Genomic DNA, 24247 nt, shown 5'->3' with positions numbered 1-24247 from the left:
ATGGCTTTTCCTTTATATAAAGTTTTGTAATACCTTACTAGTAAGTCTCCTCAATGGAGATGAAAAGCAGTTTATTATAAATAATAATTTAGGGGTCATGGCTTGAATGTATTAAGTCCCAGGCAACACATCTTAAAAGTGCAAGTGGAATTAAGTGTGAAAGTCCATTCTCAATTGAAGAACACCAAGAAAAGTTTCTTATTTCACCCTTAATGTTTGTTAATTTTTAAAACTGAGACCAAAAAAAAAAAACCTGAGACCATTTTAGCAACATTTTAGGTTAGTAAAGTGAAAAACAGATCTTAAAATACATAAAACAAGCATTTTAGGCAAAGATCCGGTGTATATGGTTTTGTACAATCTGAGGGAGAGTCATCTATTTCCTGAAAGGGCTCATGCCTATGGATAGAACAATAAGCATAGCTTACAAATAGGCTGTATCTCTCCCCTCCTCCCCACCGGCTCTTGGAGTGCTTTAATTAGAAAGATGCTAAGGTAGATTAAAGTCTTAGCCATGCTCAAATTCCTCCCTTGACCTGGAGGAAACCACAGCCGTTGAGAATCTGCTATTACCAAACACTGTCAAGTTTTCTCCGAGTACACCAGCGAGTTTAAGCAGAGCACCCAGCAAGTGACTGCGTGTAAGAGGAAAAGTGTGGAAGTGATAGTCACTCAGTGGTATCCGACTCTGCAACCCCATGGACTGCAGCCCACCGGCTTCCTCTGCCCATGGGATTCAGGCAAGAATACTGGAGTGGGTAGCCACTCCCTTCTCCAGGCGATCTTCCTGACCCAGAGAAGGAACCCGGGTGTCCTGCAATGCAGGCAGATTCTTTACCATGTGAGCTACCAGGGAAGAGGGAAATACCCAATACCCACCGATGAGCTGACTCACCCATGCTCTTACCTTCTGGGTCAGAGCTTTGCAAGCGTCCAGCACGTTTCCATGCAGAAGTGTAAGCTCTCAGTGCAGGAACAAGCTAGGCTAATCTTCCAGATGCAAGTGAAGGACCCTCTGGCTTGCCCTTCACACTTGCCCTAGTTGGGTATTTATGTCCAGGACCCAGTAACCACTGAAACAGCATAGGATTCAAGCAAACCAAAACAAATCCTTACATAGTCCTGAGAGTCCAGTGAGATAAAATGATGGATCAAAGGATTATTTTTGCTAAATAAAGCGCTTTAGGTTTTGCATCTCACTGGACTCAGTTCTCAACAGGATGTTGTCCTCATGGGCTGGAATTTGGAACTGCCACCGCAGTCATATAATCAGTCACCTCCAATTCATTTAATCGAAACAACCCTTGATGAAGCCCTGCTGCGCTTATAATTTAAACCTTAGAAATGGGAGAGGGATGGATAATGTGAAGGATTCCTTTTTCCGCCTCTGAAATTAGCTTAGTGTAATAATTCAGAAAGTAGTTGGTTGCATCTGATTGCATGCCTCGGTAATCGGAGCCATCTGCCTCTCTGCTAAGGAGTTCACCTCTTTAATCCAGCTTAGAGCCCACGAACCACTTCTCGCTATCATTATGCCCTTGAATAGATGAGGCTGCACGGAGTCCTTTGCTTTTCAACGTGTTGCTATCACTGAAAATACTTGGGGATTTTGTGATTTGCTTGTTTTCTTTTGAGTTTTCTCGGCTTGCTTTCTCTGGGGGCAGACACAATGGCTTTCCTTATGAAAACTATGATAAGTAACCAGGTGAAGAATTTAGGACTCGGTGGCGGGTCTGAAGAAAAAAAAGAAGAAGGAGGAGCATCTGACCCCGCAGCCGCTCAAGGGATGAGCCGAGAGGAGTATGAGGAGTACCAGAAGCAGATCATCGAGGAAAAGTGAGTACGCGCAGCTCGGGCTCCCTGTTGGAGCAGAAGGCAGCTCCCCGTGCTGTCCTGCGCCCCACTCTCCCCCTCCGCCCTTCAGGGGCCGTTCCTGTGCCGCCGCCTCTAAACTCAGGGAAGTCTGTTCTGCTAAAAAGTGAACCAGCCCTAGCATCAGCAGCCACTCTGTCTTGTGTGAATGGAAATGAAAAACGCTATAAACAAATCTGCATGTCATCCTTAAAAGCCGCTGAAACTTTCCGATCCAGGCACATCTTAACTGACCTCAGTTCAAATGTAAAATGGGGCACCTGAATATTTTTACAGTCATCTGGAAATTCACCCTCTTAGGTGAGTGTAGAAAGCTTTCAAACTGTAGGAATTGAGACTTTGCACCTGGAAGGGGCCTAAAAGAGCACAGAGTACAATATTCTTGAACTTACTTGTGCAGGAAAAAAAAAAGCCTGGAAAATACAACATGACAATTATGTCATAAGACTTGGCTTCTCGAAAGATTCTGAATAGATACGTGGACTGCCTATTATGAAAACTTTAAAAGATTCAGACGAGTAGAACAGGGTAATGGATGGCCGGATATGTCTGGCATAAAGCTGACGACGTTTTGTCATGTTTGCTTACCGATGATTAGATAGTTGGAGGATAGATGCTTGATTGATAGACAAATAGGTACAGAGAACCATTTTAAAGTAAATTACAGACAACCTGATACTTTACCCCTGGATCCTTTGCCTATATACCTCCAAAAAATCAGGACATTGTTCTGGCTATATAAAATGTAATAAAACAAATAGTAACATTTCAGTTGGGTATCATGGAATGTGAATAGTACCAATTTTTAACTACTGAAGACTGATCTTTAAATAAGTGTAGTCTATATTTAATCTTCTAAAGTTTAAAGTGGAATTTAAGAGTTTTAATAATCAAATCAAACAGTAGTGAAGCATCAGTCTTGACGTTAAAAGTTCACCATATGTTACAAAAGTTTTTTTTTTTTTTTTTTGGCCACCGTGGCTGTTTTGCTAATAATTACATGATAATTGCCTAGGTCTTATTGCTAAAATGATTAAAGGAGAAAGGGTTGATGACCTGGAGGAAACTAAGGAGGCTTAAATCTTCCATTTAGTGGGAACCTTGTCTATTGTATTTTTTCCTGAAAGGAATTGTGGCTTATAAAACTACCTAGAGTGTATTGTGCTTGGATTTGCAGTAAACTTAAGGTCTTTTATTTTTAATGCAACTGCAAAAACAATGTGGGTGCTAAACTAATCTGCAAAGAAGGCAGCGTTCCCTGGATCCTGGCCAGAGCTGCCCATGGCGCGTGAGAAGGAGCAGCAGCAGGAAAGTAGCATCAGGTGTGCTCAGCTCAAGGGGCCAATGAAAAGAGAGTGGCCAGAAATATAGACTACACACCTGGTATTAAAATAGCACTCAATGTGTCCCAGTAATGAATCTGGTCGCAGATATGACATCTGATTGGCTAACTAATGTCATAGTTTCACTTAATTTTATATCTGGACAGATCAGAAACCAAAATAGTCAAATGGTATCATCAGTCAGTTATACACCAACTACTCAGCTCTCTGTGTGTGTATGTGTGTGTCAGACATTTGTTTGATCACCCAGTTAAAGCAATAGTAGCAGGACAGTGAGGCTAACCTGCTTGCGCGGCAAGAGGCAGGACTTCCGGTCCACTGCTTGAGTTTCCAAGAGCTTCATCGCCTAGAATACAATGTAAAGAGGCAGACATCAGGGAGCTATGCTCCGTATTTTGTAATAACCTATAAGGGGAAAGACTCTGAAAAAGAATATATATATATATATATACATATATATATATATATAAAGGGCTCCCCAGATGGCACAGTGGTAAAGAATCCATCTGCCAGTGGAGGAAACCCAAGAGAGTTGGGTTCGATCCCTGGCTTGGAAAGATCCCCTAGAGGAGGAAATGGCAACCCACTCCAGTATTCTTGCCTGGAAAATTCCATGGACAGAGGAGCCTGGTTGGCTATCATTCATGGGGTCACAAAAGGGTCAGGCACAACTGATCACACACACACACGTATATATAAAGCAGAATCACTTTGCTGTGCACCCAAAACTAACACATTGTAAATCAATTGTACTTCAATAGAAAAAATTTTGAAATGTATAAATTGGAGCAACTATCACAATGAAAAAATTAGTAGGCATCAAAAATGGTGCACACAAGTTACACCTAGAGACAGCTACACGTCATAATATATATAATAATTAGGATGCACATTAGCAAATAAAAGCCTCCTAAACTTGTCCTCATCATTTTAGAAAAGTTGTGGGATTGACTTCACTAATGATAAATCAAATACTACTCAGCAATGCACTCCATGGCACATTCATCTTTACTTTATTTCCACGTTCAGATTCCACCCTCTCCCCACCTCCCGCCATATTGGTAACATTAGTACTGAAAGAGGTCTATACCTAAATAGAATATTTGGAAAGTTCTAAATAAAACAACCTGTTCATTCCTCCATTTCTCTCCATTATATGAAAATGTCCCCTTAGTTATGATTCAGCCACTGACAGGGCATCACTTGTAACTTGAACTTTGATGTGCATCACAGACTTAAGCATAAAAACTAAAATTAGAAAGCATCTAGAAAAAAAAAACCTGAAAATCTTTGCATCTTGGAAGTAGGCAAACTTTCTTAAACATGACCCTGAAATCAGTGAGCATAAAATTTTGAAATGAGGAATTAGACATTACCAAAGGTAAAAACATGCACTGTGACTAGAGAAATATATCCGTCCACAAAAAGACTCGTACAAAAAAGTTCCTAGTAGCTTCGTTCACAAGAGCCCAAACTAGGAAAGAATCCAAGTGTTCATCAGTAGGCTTAATAAACAAATGAGATCTATTCATACAGTAGAATACACTCAGTAATGAAAAGGAACAAACCCCTGATAAGTAAAACAAGCTGGATAAATCCCCAGAGGTTTTTTTATGCTGAGTGAAAGGAGAAATACACAAAAGAAGGCATAGCGTGTGGTTACATGCGTATGAAGTTCTAGAACAGACAAACCCAACCTATGGTGGCAAGAAGACAGTGGTGGCCTCTAGGACTGGGAGCAGGCGTCGATCGAGAGCAGGATGAGGGCATTTTCTCAGGTGATAGTAATGTTTTTTACACCTCAATAGAGAGAAGGCAATGGCACCCCACTCCAGTACTCTTGCCTGGAAAATCCCATGGGTGGCGGAGCCTGGTGGGCTGCAGTCCATGGGGTCACGAAGAGTCGGACACAACTGAGCGACTTCACTTTCATTTTCACTTGCATGCATTGGAGAAGGAAATGGCAACCCACTCCCGTGTTCTTGCCTGGAGAATCCTAGGGACGGGGGAGCCTGGTGGGCTGCCGTCTATGGTGTCGCACAGAGTTGGACACGACTGAAGCAACTTAGCAGCAGCAGCAGAGGTTTGGTTTACACAGTAAAAACAGAAGCAAGAGAAGAGAAAAAATGCATGCATGTACACACAGATAATGTGAGATTTACCGCAAGGAGCCAATGTTCACATGGCTGTGGAAGCCGGGAAGTCCCACCATCCGCCATCTGCAACCCAGGGAAGTCGGTGGTGTGGTTCTCAGAACTGGAGGGTTCTTGGAGCAAGAGGAGATCGCTGTCTCAGCTCAGCAGGCAGGCAGGCAGGCAGGGAGCCTTTTTGTTGATTCAAAGCCTCCATGTATTCCACGAGCACCCTCCACCCCACACACACACACCGAGGAGGGCCTTCTGTTTCACTCCGTCCACCGCCCACAGACTCCAATGCGCATCTCATCTAGATACAGCTCCCAGACACACTCAGAAATGACATTTAATCAGGACACCCTGTGTCCCAGTTGAGCTGACACACGAAGTTAGCCATCACAGTCCATTTAAGGTCTGTGCATTTAATAGCATGCAACATTTTAATTCAAAAGAAAAGGAGCCCCAGTACTTTGGCCACCTGATGTGAAGAGCTGACTCACTGGAAAAGATCCTGATTCTGGGAGATTGAGGGCAGAAGGAGAAGGGGATGACAGAGGATGAGATGGTTGGATGGCATCACCAACTCAAGGGACATGAGTTTGAGCAAACTCCAGGAGATGGTGAAGGACAGCCTGGCATGCCACAGTCCCTGGGGTTGCAAAGAGTTGGACACGACTTGGCTACTGAACAACAACAACAAATAAACAGATATGTAATTGGAGTTATGGTATGCACATTGAAGTGTTTGGGGGAAGAGAGTACTGATGTCAACAACTTTGAAATGCATCAGAAAATATGATGGATAAATGAATGGAGAAAGAAACGGAGAGACAGGGCTAGGTAAGTGACATTTTCGAAAACGTATAGGCAGATGCCAGTAGTAGAATATAAATGGTGAGTATATGCGTGTCGACTGTAAAACTGCTTCAACTTTTCTGTACACGTGAATCTTTTTATAGTAAAGTATTGATGCTGGGGGAGATCGGCTTCTGCCCATGCCCCCGGGTCTCTGAGCTCTTCAGCAAGCTCTCTTTCCCTAAATGAGAAGACTGAGCCTAGGGTTCTCTTATGCCTCCTCCAGGCCTGACCTTTTGCAGAGGGAAATGAGTTCAGAGAGTGTCCAAAGCCAGGCCCCATTGATGAGCAGTTTAAAGTGACATCTTCAGAGCCAACCCTTCCTTCAGCCAGGCTTCTGTGTAATGATTCCAGAACTTGGAGTTAAGAAATAGAAACCAACGGAGCCACCTGAAAACAGGATATTCATTTTAAGGCAAATTATGTAGTTCAGGGAGGAGGGCATGGCTACCCACTCTAGCATTCTTGCCTGGAGAATCCCATGGACAGAGGAGCCTGGTGGGCTACAGTCCATGGGGTCACAAAGAGGCGGACACAACTGAGCGACTTAGCATATCATAGCATGTAGTTCAGTGGCAAAGAATCCACCTGCAATGCAGGAGACTCAGGTTGGATTCCTGGGTAGGGAAGATCCCCTGGAGAAGGGAATGGCAACCCACTCCAGTGCTCTTGCCTGGAAAACCCCATGGACAGACCACAGGATCACAAAGAGTCTGAAACGACTGAGCAACTAACATGCTTCTTGCAAAGATGCTTCACCAGACCCGTTGCAGACACACCCCCAGGCTTCGTGGGCCAAACCAGGACCACAGCGTCACTGGGAGTCGCAGGCGCTCATTCGATCCCTGGCCGCCCGTCCGCCTCCGTGCAGCCACTTTGTCCTTTGGGGCAGTCAGCCCTCTGCTCCTCTACTACCCGAACCACCGGTGAGGATGGGCAGCCAATGTCCTCTGAGCTCACTGTTAACAGATCCAACCACACTGCGAGTCTCTGACTTGCTCCGTCCCAAACCCAAATTCTCAGAGAAGCAATTCCACTTACCCAGCTTGGTCCAGTCCTGTACAGCTAGAGGACAGGGCCACGTGTATAAAGGTTCTTGTTGTCACTGAGTTGCTCAGTCCCATCTGAGTCTTCGCGACCCCATGGACTGCAGCCCACTAGGCTCCTCTGTCCATGGGATTCTCCAGGCAAGAATACAGGTGTGGGTTGCCATTCCCTGCTCCAGGGGATCTTCTCAACCCAGGGATCAAACCCACGTCTCCTGCAATGGCAGGTGTATTCTTTACCACCAGGGAAGCCTTTATCTAAAAGCAGCCTCTAACAATGTGCTTCCTTGGGCAGCTAGGAGAGGAAGTGATTCAAGTGAGCTTCACCGACATCCTCAAAGCTGTCTAATTCTCTCTGGATCATCAAGAACAAGGGAGCCCACTTCCAACAGCAAATCACAAGTCCAATTAGGCAGAGCGTTCTGAAAATCCACACCCAATCTTGTGTGAGTGATCCCTTCACCCAGGGAAGGGACAGCTGTACCTAAACTGGGGCTTAGCAGGTTGACAATGAAGGGATATAGCTTTATATTATATCCCCAAATCCTGTCTGCCTCCAAACGGCCCCCTGTCCTGGATGCCGCAGCTCTGTTTAGCTTGCGTAAGAATCGCTCAGGCCATTTGTTAAAAACGTCACTTCTCAATGGTAGGGCCATGATGGAAGCAGGGAGATCGTTTAAATGGCCCATGCGGCCTCTAATCAAGTGGCCCAAGTGGTAGAGAGACATGGACAGAGCACGTTTGCCATTTCCATGGTACGCAGTAAAGAAGACCGCCGCAGCTGAGAGGAGCCAGATGTAAACAGCCGTGAGGAAAACGGATCTTCCAGCCAGCGATGTGCCGAGCCGACCCACGCATCCGGCAGCAACCAACCGAAGTCAATCGCACGCACCTCTCCCCAGTTTCTCCCCATTATCGGTGACATCAAGTTGATATTAGTAGTTTGAAGCCCGCCTCAGTGGAAGTATTGACACCATGGCCACTGGCGGGTGCCTCAGAGCTTCTTTCCCCAGAAAGCTGGTTGTGATACATTAGCCAGCACACCACTACTTCCAGCTCTTTTTGATAATTAGGGACTGCTGCTGCTAAGTCGCTTCAGTTGTGTCCAACTCTGTGCGACCCCATAGACGGCAGCCCACCAGGCTCCTCTGTCCCTGGGATTCTCCAGGCAAGAATACTGGAGTGGGTTGCCATGTCCTTCTCCAATGCATGCATGCAGGCTAATTAGGGACTAGAAACCTTTTTTAAAATCAGTGCATAAGATACGGTATGAAGATAAGAATCACTGCATGCGACACCGTATGGAGTGATGGACGTTCATAAGGCTGCCATGGCCAGAATGGAAGGGGTGGTTCTGAGAGACGCTGGAAGAGGTCTGCACGGCGTGGTTTATAGATGCTGACAGTGGGAAGGAGCAGCGATGTCTCTCCCTGGACTGAGGCGCCATTTCCAGAGCACGTCTCTCTGGCAGGGTCACAGAGAGAACTTTTCACAGTTGGATTCCCTGTCCTTTATATTTTCCATGTCCCTGTTCAGCTGTCAAGGATTTCAAGTGCTTTTTTTTTTTTTAATTCCACATTATTGTAGCTCAGAATTCTGATCCCCTAATGATGGAATTAAATGAATTGAATAACGACTGAATCTCAGACTCTATCAGTCACTGAGTATAACTTTTGCAGAAACACAGCTCTGCAGAGATCTGGAGAAGAACATCCTTTAAAGCACAAAGTTACGTCTTTCACCTTGAGAATCTTGCAGAATCAAAGCAGCATGGGTGGAGACCGAACCTGGCCTTAAATAGATATGTGGAAAGTCCACGTAAGGGTTTCTAAAAGGACGTCAGGAAAGGAAATGGAAGGAGATGCTAAGGGTTTGCTCCAAAGATTTTTGTTCCATAAAAATAAGTGTTCTGTAGAATTGAAAACTTATGTGCCAAGTACAAATTATTATGTATAAAATAAGCTAGAAGGATACATTGTACAAAATAGGGAACACAGCCAATATGTTAATTATGATCATTATAAATGGAAGATAACCTTTAAAAATTGTGGGGAAAAAAGAGGGAGGAAGAATTCCCTGGCAGTCCAGCACTTAGGACTCTGAACTTCCCCTGCAAGGGGCCCAGGTTCAAGCCCTGGTTGGGGAACTAAGATTTCCTATGCTGAGTGACACAGCTCAAAAAACTTTTTAAAATAAAATAAAAGTCATAAATTGCTATATTGTATATCTGTGACAGAAGTATTGTACAGCAACTATATTTCAATGTTTTAAATTCTAGAAATAAATAAAACTTACATCCCCAAAGTAATTCTCAACATCCTCTGTTATCAGCTTATACACCTAGCATTTCAGAAGCACTAAATGTGTTAGCCCCTAAAAAATATAATAAAATAAGAAACAAAAGGATTTTGAAAACGTAGCTTCTCTCCATGATGCGGACGGGCTGGGAAGCTGCCCGTTGGGAAGTGCTCCCGGTGACTCTGAAGCCTGAGCTCCCAGGTGGGGTGAGAGGAGCACGGTGAGGTCAGCTCTGCACCAGGGATGGTCCCCTGCCTCTCCTGAGCTGCATCAGAGAGAGGTCAGAGAGAGGTTCGCAGAACCGACGTGTCTGGGAATTCAGGTCTGTACTCAGCCTTGATCAGTGGGAACTCAGAGGGTGAGGCCCAGTGTCTGGCTCCTCTGAGCAGGGCTGGAGTAGCCAGTGGTCTCATGTCCTCTGATCCTTTATTGCGTTCTTTCACTTTCAGGATGGAAAGAGATGCTGCGTTTACACAAAAAAAGGCAGAGAGAGCGTGCCTCAGAGTTCACCTCAGAGAAAAGTACAGACTCCCAAAGGTGAGACTCTTAACACAACAAACATGCAGTCATTTTTACATAAGAAATGCAGAGTGTTGGATTATCAGCAAGGGTCACACTCAGAAGTCTGTGTGTGTGTATGTGTAACATAAACATATAAATACGTACATAAATATATTTAAATGTCTTAATCATAACTGGGGCTTCCCTGGTGGCTCAGATGGTAAAGCATCTGCCTGCAATGTGGGAGACCTGGGTTCAATCCCTGGGTTGGGAAGATCCCCCGAAGAAGGGAAAGGCTGCCCACTCCAGTATTCTGGCCTGGAGAATTCCATGGACTGTATAGTCCATGGGGTCACATAGAGTCGGACACGACTGAGTGACTTTCACTTAATCATAATTGAGGTATTTGATATAGTGAGAAGAGCATTTAATTAGTTCATAAAAACTAGATTCCAGGCACTTAACCTCTATGAACTTCCATTTCCTCTCAACAAAATGGAGTAATACCTGTTCATGTAACTGTATTTAGGGACTATAGAATATCTGTATGTGCTCAATTAGAATAACCGTCATCACAGCCGACATTTACTGAGCTCTTTCTAAGTGCCAGGCACTGCTCCTAAGTTCTTTGCATAGATAAATTCACTCAGTCCTCACCACAGTCTTATAAGGTGTGTTCTTAGAGGAAATGGAGACAGAAAGAGAGTGACTACCCTCCTGCTAAGGGACACGCACACAGACACACACATACACACCATCAGCTGGTTGTGTGTCTTCCAGAAAGATGGGGTATTTTAAGGATACATACATATATATTTGTTGTTATTGAGGATCTATTTTTGCAACTGTGCTGTGGTTTGGTGAGAATGTGAGGAGAACTGAGTTCGAATCCTGGCTCTGACATCAGCAATGTCAGATGGCTTCTTAATACAGCTCAGCCTCCTTTTCCTCACCTGTAACATGGGGGCAGCAACACGGACTTCCCGAGGTCGTCATCTGAAATCATAAGATCAATCAAGTGCCTGACTAGTGGAAAGAGCTCCGTGGGTGACCGCTCTTACTGCTGTTATCATCTCTACGCACAGAAGTCTTATTTCTTGATAATAACAAGGGGGCATCCTGAAGTGAGTCAACAACGCAAGAACTGCAGGTCTCTAAACCGAAAATAGTAGGGCTTCCTGGGGGCTCAGACAGTAAAGAGCCTGCCTGCAGTGCAGGAGACCCAATTTTGATCCCATGGATGGAGGGGCCTGGAGGGCTACAGTCCATGGGGTCACAAAGAGTCACGACTGAGCAACTTCACTTTCTTTTACTTAAACTGAAAATATCTGCCCTTTGATTGTTTTTTTAATGGTGAGCTGGTGGTCTTGCTCACCCAGATCCTCAGGGGTGGACAACCTCCTTTGCAAAATGGGTTTAATGCTCTTCAGAGAAAAACATAAATAATTTCCAAATCTCTAAGCTTAGCTTGTTTCTTTGGCACAAGAGCCTTTTCAACAGAAACTATGGAAAGAGGGGAGAATTAGAGCCATGTAATATATAGATTCATATCCACCCTGGAGTGACAGTGACTCTATTCACCATACGCTCCCTGCCTGAGTTGTGTCCAGCTCTTTGCCACCCCATGGACTGTAGCCCTCCAGGCTCCTCCATCCATGAGATTCTCCAGGCAAGAGTACTGGAGTGGGTTGCCATGTCCTCTGGCTTCCTGACCCAGGCATTGAACCCACGAAGCTTATGTCTTCTCCACTGGCAAACAGGTTCATTAACACTAGCACCACATCTAACTACTGCTCCCCAAAGCCACTAAGAGGAGGCAGGACCACAAGCAGTCGATACACTATGAACAGCGGAGCCCAATAACTTAGTTGCATGGGTTACTAATGCCCATGAACCCATTTTTCTATAGCTGCTTCAAATGCACAGCACATATGAGACCCCCGCCGACTTTTCCATAGACCCGGAAAGAGACCTTCGAGCTTGTCCAAGAATCCAAGCCATGGCCTCACTTCAGACATGAGAAGCCTGCAGCCAAGGTGGGGGTGAGGTGGGGGCTCAGGGGCTTCGCAAAACCCCACAGCTGTGCAGTGACAGAACCAGGATCGGGCCTCGGGCCTCTCAGCCCTGAAAAAGAGCATCCTACCCACAAAGGGATTTGAACACAGCTCCGCCTGGCCCCAAGGTCTCTGCTTTTTCCACTCTTCACATTTGAGGCATTCTGAAAGTTTTAGAGCTGTTTGTAATTCCACAGGGTTTAAAACTTCCCTGCCCCTTCCAGGAAAACATACCCTGCTCCTATTTTAGTGAAGCATCTCAGAATCTGTCCTCCAGAGACCCGGGCCCATCGCTTTCCCCGCAGCTGATGGCTTGACAGCAGACCGTGAGCACAGACACATACAACCCGAGTAAACAGCGGTAGCGCCGCCTGAGAGCGCTCCCCACGTCATCCTGCACCCTGGAGCTTTCGGCGGGGGGAGGAGGGGTCTCCCTAAGGGCGCCCGTGTGTCACGGCTTCGTGTGTGTGTTCGTCGCTCAGTCATGTCCGACTATAGCCCGCCAGGCTCCTCTGTCCATGATTCTCCAGGCACTGGAGTGCGTTGCCATTTCCTTCTCCAGGGGATCTTCCCGACCCAGGGATCGAACCCGGGTCTCCTGCATTGCAGGCAGATGCTTTCCTTCCGAGCTACTAGGGAAGCCCATGGCTGGATGGTGTCAAAATGGATTCTAACCTGATGCTTCAAGAATTTGCCTAAGGCGTGAAAAACCCCAATAATACAACGGCCTGCTTTTTTTGTCAGCACCTGGAAATTCCATCTAACCCCAGGTGCTCTGTTCTTAAAAATGGTAATGAGGACTTCCCTGGTGGGGCAGTGGCTAAGAATCTGCCTGCCGGCGCACAGGACCCAGGTTCGATCCCCGGTCGGGGGAGATCCCACATGCTGTTGGCTCAACAAGAGGAGGCACAGCAAGGAGAAGCCCGCCCGCGGCAGCAAAGAGTCGCTCCTGCTTGCCGCAGCCAGAGAACGTCCATGCAAAGCAGCGAAGACCTAACACAGCCCCAAATAAACAAACAAAATAAATACATTTTGGAAACAGTAATGAATAGGAAGAACGCCATCAAAGATCAGCCAGGTCTCATTCTGTTCAGTTCAGGTCACCCCAGCCGCGAGCGACACCCCTGCCTCGGCGCAGGCCTTGGGCTTGGAGGGCATCCCGCCGCGCCCCCTCCGAGCCCCCTCCGCCTTGAGAGGCCGTCACAGGCTCCTGCCGCCCACGCAGGGGCAGGAACCCAGCTCCTTCCGGCCTCCCTGGGTCCCCAGCTGCAGCCTCGGGGCGATGCCCCCAGGCCTCCCCAGCAGAACAGCCCCTCAGAGGGTCTCAGTTCTTCCCGGGGGACTGCACGCTCTAGGAGGGTCAGTGCGGGTGGCCAGGAGCGACTTCCAGAGGGGGACTTGTGTTTTGCAGCGCACTCTGTTGACATTAAGGATCATACAGCGCATGTCGCTCTGCAGCGGCCGCTGTGCTGGCAGGCCTGGGGAGGCCGCTGTGCTGGCAGGCCTAGGGAGGCCACTGGGCCCTGCTGGGGCAGCAGCAGGGAGGCAGGAAGGGGCCGCACCCTCGAGGGCCGTGGGTGGGCACGGCAGGGAGCCGCGCCGCTGTCTCCGCAGCCACCGGGATGCTGCCCGAGAAATCTTGAAACGCCTGGCTGTCATCGAGGAAGGATTGAAGGAACTGGAACTTTCAGCTGCGAGAGGAGACGACTTTGAGGAAACGATGGCCATGGGGGAGAGTCATTTCCCAGGCCTTGAAAGTCTTGATGGGGCCGCAGGCTGGTATGGAGCCATCCATCGGTTAGCTCACAGGGCTTCCTTTGATTATCCAGAAGGATCTGCAAAGTGGACCCTTTAGAAAGAACCTTCTGAGAAGCACCACGGGAATATAGGTGGTGGGTTTTCCTCTCCTAGACGTCCCCACAAGGAGCCCTGGAAAGCCAGGCAGTGCCCGTGGGCGTCGCTGCAGTGGGGAAAGGCCAAGGCCGTGGTGCTGTGTATGGTGAACCGGAGCAGAAGGGATGAGGGGCCGGCGTGTCAGGACTGGGCCCTCACAGCAGCCCAGACCGGCTAAGGGAGGCCTGGGCCAGCGCGGGACAGAACAACAGGTTCTCGAGTCGTTGCCCGCAGCCCTTCACAGGGCTTGCCATCCTGATTACTGCACTAATGAGAACTTGAGACCGGAACACAGCGGCCTAACACATCTAAACAGTGCTGGGCAGAGAGCGTGGCTCACCAGGGCCTTACCCAGCTCCTGAGCACAACCTTCCCTCCCCTCAGGGTTTGCAGAATCCTCAGTCCCGGGCAGTCTCATAAAATCGCTGTTGGGTAAACAGCCGGACTAACAGTATTAACAGCCCGCAGGGGGTTGGATGGGCTCACCGGGTTCTCCCCGCTAACGAGGGGGGACCCCTGGGGGCCTCATTCACGGTTCCCCGGGGTCACTCCCAGAGGTTACATAACCAGCAGAAGGCAGTCCTGGGCCCGAACCCTTGCCCAGGCCCAACGAGAGCAGATTTGAGGGAAATGTCTTCCCAGGAGCTGTCGGGTCTGATGAGGATAACTCCGTCACATTCTGGAATTAGAACTGTATTTTCGAAAGAAATCATTTGGCCGGTGTTTGCTGTGAAAAAGAGTTCAAGTCGACGGCCGACCAGGGGAAGGGAAGTTCGGTCTCTGAGCGGAGTGGTGGAGCCCTGACGCCCGCCAAACCACACACGCCTCCCCTCCGGGTTTTCTGCTCGCCGTCAGCACGGCCTCGTTGGTCGTACCTCGTCTTCTGATGACCCCCGTCTATCGCAGTCATTGCAGGAGTCAAATGAGTGCAGTCCTCAAGTCGCAGTAACCGAACGTGTATGTAGAAGAGTATATTCGCCGTGTCCCCACCCTTGGAAGCCGCCCCACCCCCCCCACCCCCCGCTCATCCCCCCACTCCAGGTCATCACAGGACGTTCATGTCCACGCCTACCGCGGTTTCCTCTGCTTTGCAAATGCTAGGTCGTTAGGGGACTTCAGCGGCCTGAAGTGACCCACAACCTCATGTTAGACTTGGGTCCCGTTCCACCCAGCGTCCTGTCCTGGGTCTTCAGTGCTTTCTCCCCACTGGCCTCTCCATTGTAAAGGAGGTCAAGTCTCTCCAACTAAAGCAAACAGCACTTTGAGTGAACGTGGCCTTCTGGGCATCTTCCTAAATGAGCGGCTCCCGCTGCTCTGCCGAAGCCTTCCTCCTGAAGATGCTCTGGAAGGTCGGTCTCGCTGCAGTAGACGGTCCTGCTGTTTCCTCCGGGCCCTCTTCCTGGAATGGTCCTTCCCCGAGCAGAGCCTTCCGCGCCCCGTCTCGCTCAGCGCTTCCTCCCTGAAGCCCTCTCTCTCACAGCCTCTCAGCACCACCCTCCTTATTCTGCTCCGTGACCTGTCTCTCCTCTCTTTCCAGGGTTACCTCCCCGCTCTGCCCCCAGGTTTCTGAATATCCCTGGGTGCTCCCTCCATCTTCTCTTTGTCCTTCACACTGTCACGCTCTCCCCGAAAGGCGGCATCTCCCGTGGCCTTCAGCTGCTACCTAGATGTGTGCTGCTGACCCTCCAGCCTCTACCTCCTTCCTACACCTTCTTCCTAAAGGTCACCATCGTGTCCACTTCTCCTCGGGCACCTCCAGCTCAGACCCAGAAAGACACTGGCCCCTCCCAGCGCTGCTCCTGCAGGCTCCACCTCCACCGGGGCCCCCAACCCACGCCACCCCCAGGCTCACTCTTGCCTGGTCCCTCCTCCTCCAGCCCCGCACAGGGACAGTCATTCCACCTCCTGCTGCTGCTGCTGCTGCTAAGTCGTTTCGGTCATGTCCAACTCTGTGTGACCCCATGGACTGCAGCCCACTGGGCTCCTCCTTCCATGGGATTTTCCAGGCAAGAGTACTGGAGTGGGGTGCCATTGCCTTCTCCGCATTCCACCTCCTAGTCATTCTCAACTCCTCCCCAAGTGCAGGGCTCAGTACTTCTCAGCAACTTGACTACAATACCTCTTGTGTGTGCATTAAGTCTCTTCAGTCATGTCCAACTCTTTGAGACCCCATGGACTGTAGCCCGCCAGGCTCCTCTGTCCATGGGATTCTCTAGGCAAGAACACTAGAGTGGGTTGCCATTTACAATATCTCTTAAGTAATTTTTGATTGTGTCTTGCTTACCTCAAAATTGCAGAGTGAGGTTTCCAAGATGCAAACAGATTCTGTTCTTCCCCTTTAAAAAAAAAAAAAAAAGGCTTACCATGACTTTCTAGAGTAGACTCCAGCCTCCTGGCCTGCACATCTTGAGGTGGCTCCCAGCTGCCCAGCCTCACCTCTTGGGGCCCCTCACCTGGACTAGCTCCTCCTCCCACCTCACATCCCCTACACCCTGCTCCCAGTGACCCCTTTCCTTCCTGGAAGACGTTGCTCTCGAGCTGCTTCTTCCAGAACCTTCCATGACCTCCCCCCTCTCCTGCTCCCCTGTGCTCCCATAGCGCCTGAGTGCATGTCTCCCATGCCATCGTTCCACTCTGAACCCTCTCAGCTGCTGGACTGTGTGCTTCTTAACAAAGCGGCTGAGGTTTCTGTCTTTTTCATCGGGGCCTTGCATGGTGTCTGACATGGAGAGGCTGCACATAGACACACACATGCACACACACACACACATGCACACACACAGAGATACACACATGCACACACATACATGCACATACTACACACGTGCACATACTACACACAGAGACACACACACACACACGCACCTACTGCACACACATGCACACACACACGCACCTATCACACAGATATACATCGACACACACATAAACACCCCCACACAAAAAATTCTTGCTGAATGTTCAATGTTAGGCAGGACAAAAAACTAAAAGCACACCCAAAGAACAAAGTATCAAAATCAGCAGAAGGAATCCATCTGCCACAAGAGTTAAATTACAGTCAGTTTTCATGAAAAGAACAAGTCTGGATTCGACACTATGATTCCTTATCAAATACAAAGATTACTTTAGCTCATAGTTAGGATGTCATATTCTCTCAAGCAAATACTTATAAATAAAGCCACGAGGTTCGTTCTTTCCTAAAAACAAAGGCGCCCCCCCTTTCCTAGCCAATTCAAAATGTATATGTAAGTCAAGCCAAATTAATAAGAGAAAACAGCTCCACAATGAGCCCTAATCCTATTAACAGAATTGTCAATCTAGGTTAGTCATTGAAAAATAATGTCGGGCCCCCGCTGAGCCGGCGCTTTAGTTACACCTGGTGTTTGTCTGCAGTATTAAGGGCATCGCTCGCTCTGAACAAAGATGAAGACAAGAAAATCTAGCAGGAGGGCTTCTTTCAACATTCTACACTGAGAGCGCCCTTAGAGCTGAGATGTAAAGCCCCTCTTAAAGGCAGAGACGATTCTGTGACCCTCTCTCTGCCTGCCTTCTTCAGACCAGGCGCTCTTGGGGTTGCCCTGCAGGGTCCCAGGCACTAACACGCCCGCTTCCAGCAGCTCTTTCTGGCGGCAGCTCGGAGGCCCTGCGGGGTACCGCTAGGGGCCGTCCCTTCCCGCTCCTCCCCCGTCGCCCCAGTTCAGTTTGCTGCTTCTGCTCCTGCCCTGGGAAGAGCTGAAGGTCCCTGGGGACCTGGGAAGGAGGGAAACAGCCGTCAGGCTGGGATATGCCATCTTCTCACATAACCCTCACGGCCACCCTGGAAGGGAGGGAGACCTCATTTCCCCTGCCTGTATAAGAACAGCAGCTCAGAGAGGGTGCCGGGATTCCCGAGGTCACACAGCCGGTAAATGGCAACACCCCAAGGCGATCTGACTCACCAGCCGGGTTTTCCTACCAGACCCAGCAGCAGGGCTGAGCTCTCCTTCCCTAACAAGCAGAAGGACATCGCGCAAGCCTCTTCACCTCCCAGGACCTCGGTTTCCGCATCTGTAGAGGAGAGGCTTGAACAAGTGACCTCTAGGAGTGGCTCAAGTCCCCTTGGAAAGTCCGCACGCAGGAGAGCAGTGTGAGATGCACACAGTGGGGGCAGTCTCGCACCTCGCGAAGCCCCTGTGCGCACTCGCTCAGTCCGTGTCGGAAACTAGCGGATCTTTTCAGGGTCACAGCCTCTGCCTCGCTCTCGAGTGCTGAGGGCGCCTTCAGGAGCTAAAGAGGGAAAGACCGTGGCGTAGCAGAAGCTGATGCTAGCAAGCCCTGACAGGGTCTCAACACCTCTCACGCGTTAGAATCACCCAGGAAGCTTCTAATTGTTAAAAAGTTTTAAAAAGACACACTTTTTTTTTTTTTCAGTTGGACCATCTTTTAAAGTCTTTATTGAATTTGTTACAATATTGTTTCTGTTTTCTGTTTTGGTGGTGAGGCATGGAGAATCTTAATTCCCCAACCAGGGGTCGAACTGGCACTCCGTGCATTGGTAGGTGAGCTCTTAACCACTGGACTGCCAGGGAAGTCCCAGGAAAGCTTTTTCAAAATTCTGTTGCCTGGGTCCCTGCCACAGATTGTGCCTGCGTGCATGCTCAGCCATGTCCAACTCTTTTGCGACCCCATGGGCTGTAGCCCACCAGGCTCCTCTGTCCGTGGGATTTTCCCAGGCAAGAATACTGGAGTGTGTTGCCATTTCCTCCTCCAAGGGATCGTCTCGGCCCAGGGATCAAAGCTGTTGCCTGTTGCTTGGCAGGTAGATTCTTTACCACTGAGCCACCTGCAAAGTCCAAAATCAGATCTTGTTGTTGATGCTGTTGTTGGATTGCTCAGCCATGTCCGACTCTTCACGACCCCGTAGACTGCAGCACGCCAGGCTTCCCTGTCCTTCACCAGCTCCTGGAGTTTGCTCACACTCATATCTATATCTGGTGTGTGTCTGCATATCAAGCTTGACTGGCTGGACTCTAAGTGGGAACACTCAACTTTCTGGCGATATAACCATGTGAAATAGTTGATCACCGTATTTCCCTTTTGATACCAGATGAGGACCAATTCACCAAGATGAGGAAGAAGGCAGTCTGAATCCAGGATCATGCTTACCCTTCAGCGAAAGGTCAGAACCAGTCAGAGGAGTAACAGGGCAGGAGGCGGTGCTATTTAAATAATGGGGCATTCAGCCCTGGCAATTAAGATTATAAATCTGGTTAAAAGGCGAGAGATTACGACTGATTCTGGTCAGCCAGCCTAAAAATAATTAGTTCTTAACTGCATTAAACAATATCCCATATTGATGAGATTTCTAGAAAGGAGAAGACTTCTGAAACAGGACCCTGAGGAATGCAGGTAGCCTGTGCGTTCCTCTGTATATGCTAGCTCACTTGGCACCTACCTTCTCATTCATTCGCTCGCTCATCCACCTGTCAGGGGTTCTCAGCATCAGACTTCCGCTCCTTCCCTGGGGCTGGTTCGTGTCAGCTGTACCTGCACTTGGGCTCATGGCGTGTGGTGAAGCATGGACGCCTTTCCTCGATGCATGCATTCTGTCAAAATATTCCTGGCGTTCCCAACCTGAGGCAGCAAAGTCAGGACAAGACACCCATTGCTTGGATTGCAGAGGAGTCCCTCTCAGCAGGGCAGTGTGCTGTGCAAGGGGAGGCAACCCCAGGGTCGTGTATGAGTCCCATGTGCCTGAGTGCACGCCCAGTCTCTCAGTTGGGTCCGACTCCTTGCGACTCCATGGACTGCAGCCCCAGTGTAACCCTCCAGGCTCCTCTGTCCATGGAATTTTCCAAGCAAGAATACCGGTGGTGGTGGTGGTTTAGTTGCTAAGTCATGTCTGACTCTTCGAGACCCCATGGACTGTAGCCCACCAGCCTCCTCTGTCCATGGGATTTCCCAGCAAGAATACTAGAGTGGGTTGCCACTTCCTCCTCTGGGGGGGATCTTCCCGACCCAGGGATGGAAACGTGTCTCTTAGGTCTCTCGCGTCGGTAAGCGGGCTCTTTACCAGTATCTGGGAAGCCCCAGGCTGGGAACCATATACACAAGGCTCCCGTGGACGGGTGGGAGCAGAGGTTGGGGGCAGACAGAGGTGCAGTCAGTCTTCACCCTCTGTGCCCGATGTGCATTAGGTTGGGCCTGACAAGGGGTGAGGGGAGCTGGGCGCTCTGGGTCATTTTCTCCCAGAATTGTGGCTAGTGCTGAAAGGGAAATGAACAGGCCCAGTTTGCTAGGAAAGCCGAGGCTCTGGAGTGAAGGTAGGTAGGGGCACTCCTAGGCCAGAGGTGAGGGGACGGGAGAGTGAGGCCTCCTTCTGATGGCATGAGCACCGTGTGCAGGGCCAAGGCCTTTCAGGGAAATTCCGCTCCCCCGCCCCCGGCTTTACCTCTGAGGGTCATTACACTTAGGAATAGCCGTCTTTAATTGCTTAATACATTCCAAATTATTCAGTCATCATTTAATTAACCTTCTATAGAATTATGAAAGTTATGTAGGTTCATCACCCGGTCGTGAGAGGCTCTTTTCGACCCAGTGGATTGTAGCCCGCCTGGCTCCCCCATCCATGGGATCCTCCAGGCAAGAATAGTGGAGCTGGGTTGCCATTCTCTTCTCCAGGGCATTTTCCCGACCCAGGGATAGAACCCTGGTCTCCTGCACTGCAGGCAGATTCTTTACCATCTGTGCTAACAAGGAGGCAAATAACATAAACCCAAGTTATAAATAAGGAAATAAGTTCAGAGAGGGGATGTTAGGTGCCCAAAGTCACACAGCCTGTACATGGTGGAGGTAACCTTCACGCTCAGGTGTCTGATCTTCAAGCCAACCCTTGACCTCTAGGCAGCCCCCATGGGAGTGGGAAGGTAAACACGCCAGGAGCTATGAAATGAGAATTTGTTTACAGTCAAGAGGGCCTGCACTTTCAAGCGTCGTCCCTGACAACAGGCTCCTGGAGTCTTGTCTGTGACGGCATGCCAGACACTCGTTGGGTTCTGAGACTTAGAGACCAATGAGTTACAGACCCCTGTCTTCAAGAGAGGTGGGGTGGGGCTTCTTAAACTTTGATAAGCAGCAGAATCATCAGGAGGGCTGGCTAAACCACAGACGGCTCAGCCCAGCCCCACGGCTTCTGAATCAGCAGGTCAGGGAGAGGGCCAAGAACCCTCGTCTCTAACAAGGTTCCGGGGGATGCCTCTGCGGCGGGCCTTCGGAGCCCACTTTGAGAACTGCTAGGGTAGACGTTGTGGCCACCCAGATCCCCTCTGTGAGTCGGGGGGCACAGTGGACCCTCACGGCTCTTCCTTCCCTGGGTCAGGGGAAGCGAAAGTGAAAGTCACTCAGTCGTGTCCGACTCTTTCCGACCCCATGGACTATACAGTCCATGGAATTCTCCAGCCCAGAAGACTGGAGTAGGTAGCCTTTCCCTTCTCCAGGGGATCGTCCCAACCCAGGGATGGAACCCAGGCCTCCCTCATTGCAGGCGGATTCTTTACCAGCTGAGCCATAAGGGACCGGGGAAGGAGGTGAAAACAAACCCGAGTAGGTCTGCAGCTGCAGAAGCTTCACTCTGAGCAGCCTGGAGAACAGGGGCTGGGGAGCTCCCTCCTGGCCCCCTGGTCCCTCCAGCTGCCTGTTCCCCCAGCCTGTCCAGGTTCCAACCTGGTGACAAGCGCAGAGACCTTCTTACCACCTGGAGGGGTGTGGATGCTGGAATTCCCAGGAATGCCTTTACAGATTCTATACGTTTTATTTCAAGTGGGCAGAGGCCCAGCATGGCATTTAGGTGAGCTGAGAATTCAGGCTGCCCCCTGTTTTTCCCCACCTTCCTGAAAAAATGCCCAAAGGACCATCCATAAGGGAGGCACCCTCGAGGGCAGGTGAATACAAAATAAATAGAAACAGAGGCTTGGCCGGGAGCCCTTGGGGATTAACTAACTAATTAATCCCCACACTAGTTTGACGAGGAAGTAATTGATCTGTTAAGCACCTTGAGGGGCCAAGGCCTGGCCAAGTGCTTGGGAGCTTCTGTCACCTGGGAAGGCGACACTGAGAGCCGTCCTCCCAGGCTGTCCAGGGAGAGTCAGGGCGAGGGATGCGCCCCACAAAGGCCTCCTTCCCCTTGGCATCAGAAGTCTGCGTTCAAAGGAGGGGGGAGAAAGCACAGAAGTAAACATGGAGAGGGAACTCTGGGGAAGGTGGGGCAGGTAATCTAGAAGTTCTGTGTTGAAAGGTGAGCCTCCAAGCTCCATGACCATGTGTGTGTCTCTGTGTCAGTTGCTTCAGTCGTGTCCATCTCTTTGTGACCCCATGGACTGTAGCCCACCAGGCTCCTCTGTCCATGGGATTCTCCAGACAAGAATACTGGAGAGGGTTGCCATTTCCTTCTCCAGGGCATCTTCCTGACCCAGCGATCAAACCTGGGTCTCCTGCATTGGCAGGTGGATTCTTTATCGTCTGAGCCACCGAGGAAGCCCCTGTTTGATCTTATGTGTCCCCCAAAGCCCAGTTTGCCCCATGTTACAACCTGATCTCAGAGAATTATATCTGAGAGCAGCCATGTAAGAAAGGACCCTTGCCTTTCGCAGAGAAATATGTTCTGTAGATTCTTCTTTGTTACAAAACAAAGGGCTCTGCAGCCTAAGGGTAAAGACACACTCGGAGACCAGGCAGCAGGAGCTAAGAGGCTGCAGAACAGCCACGCCTAGGACCATAGGAAAAAATGTAAGGCAGTAGCAGCAGCAGCCGCAGCAGCAGCAGCGAACAAGGCTAGCCCGGGGGTGCTGAGTTGGAGTCCTGGTGTGAATGATTCACTCAAAAAGCAGGTGGTGTGCGCCGGACTTGTTTCTAGGGGTTGAGGATGTAAGGCTGAGTTTGAGCTGCTTCTGTACTGGTAGAAGGGAGGGAAGGGGTAATGGTTAACCGAAAGTTGCCCCTGAAGAGTGATGGCTGGATGGAGAGAGCCTGGTCCGGCCCTGTGATCCCAATAACCCCCCCACACCCCAGAGTGGGCTCAGCTTGGGCCACTGAGTCATAGTCTGGGGCTGATGGAAAACAAAGCGTGCAGAGCAGCCCTGAGGCAGAGTTGCTCCAGCTTTTCGAGTACCAGCAGGACAGACAGTGGTCTGAAAATGCAGATTGCTGGACCCCAGCCTGGAGTTTCTGATCCAGTAGGTCTGGGGTAATTTGAGAATTTGTGCTTCTAACACATTCCCAAATGATGTTTTTAATTACTGTTTCATGTTTTTAATTAATTAGCTAATTTTGGCTGTGCTGGGCCTCCCCATCTGTATGTGGGTTTTCTCTAGTTGTGGCGAGTAGGGCTCCTCTTCCTTGTGGTGTGAAGGCTTCTCACTGCGGTGCTGTGTCTCGTTGTGAGCATGGGTTCTAGAGCAAGGGCTGGGCAGTCATGACACACGCGGGGGCTCTTCCCAGACCAGAGTCCCCTGCATCGGCAGGCCAATTCTTAACCCCTGGACCTCCAAGGGAGCTCCTCATACTTTGGGAATCACAGTGCTAGAAGCTTCTGAGAGCCAAGTGCAGAGAGATGGAGCATCTCAGCTGGGACGAGGGGGCATCTCAGCTGGGACGATGGGGCATCTCAGCTGGGACGTCCGGCCTCCGCAGCTGGTACCAGACCCAGGTTCTGCTGCCAGACAACCAAGTGTGTTGTTCCCCACATCCCTTGTCAGCAGACCTCGAGCTCCCTGCTGCGGTCAGGGTCGGTCGGTTGGTTGGTTTTAGAAGGGTTTTTCCTCTATCTCCGTGTTTGTTTTTCCACACAGAGTGAGATGGATGAGAACCAAATCCAGATGGCTGGAGACGATGTGGATTTGCCCGAAGACCTCCGGAAAATGGTCGATGAAGATCAAGAAGAGGAAGAAGACAAGGATTCTATCCTTGGGCACCTACAGAACCTTCAGAACATGGACTTGGACGCCATCAAAGAGAAAGCCCAGGCCACCTTCTCGGAAATCAAGCAGACGGCGGAGCAGAAGTGTGCTGTGATGTGAGGCGGGTGGGCGCGGGGGAGGCCCGGCCAAGGCAGAAGCGACCGCTCCCCTGCGCGGCGCTTCCAACAGCGTCAGTGTTAACGTAGTGAACGGTTAAGAAAACCGTGAGGAAACTCGCAACCAACACGTAGAGGGCACCTCGGTTGCTCTAAACGCTCCTGGTAGCGCCCCTGGCAGCAGGAACCACACTGTCCTTTT

General features: G+C 49.7%; 1 protein-coding gene across 1 annotated transcript; it reads left to right on the top strand.

Moving 5' to 3' along the window:
- CPLX4 (complexin 4) lies at positions 1656–24049 on the top strand. The gene is made up of 3 exons (XM_005697285.1): positions 1656–1836; positions 9999–10086; positions 23822–24049. Exons 1-3 carry the CDS (start codon positions 1670–1672, stop codon positions 24047–24049), a joined length of 483 nt encoding a protein of 160 aa, XP_005697342.1. The 5' UTR covers positions 1656–1669.

This window comes from Capra hircus, chromosome 24 (genome assembly GCF_001704415.2).
Source record: "Capra hircus breed San Clemente chromosome 24, ASM170441v1, whole genome shotgun sequence".
NCBI classification, from domain to species: domain Eukaryota; kingdom Metazoa; phylum Chordata; class Mammalia; order Artiodactyla; family Bovidae; genus Capra; species Capra hircus.
This window is presented reverse-complemented; position numbering and strand designations above follow the sequence as displayed.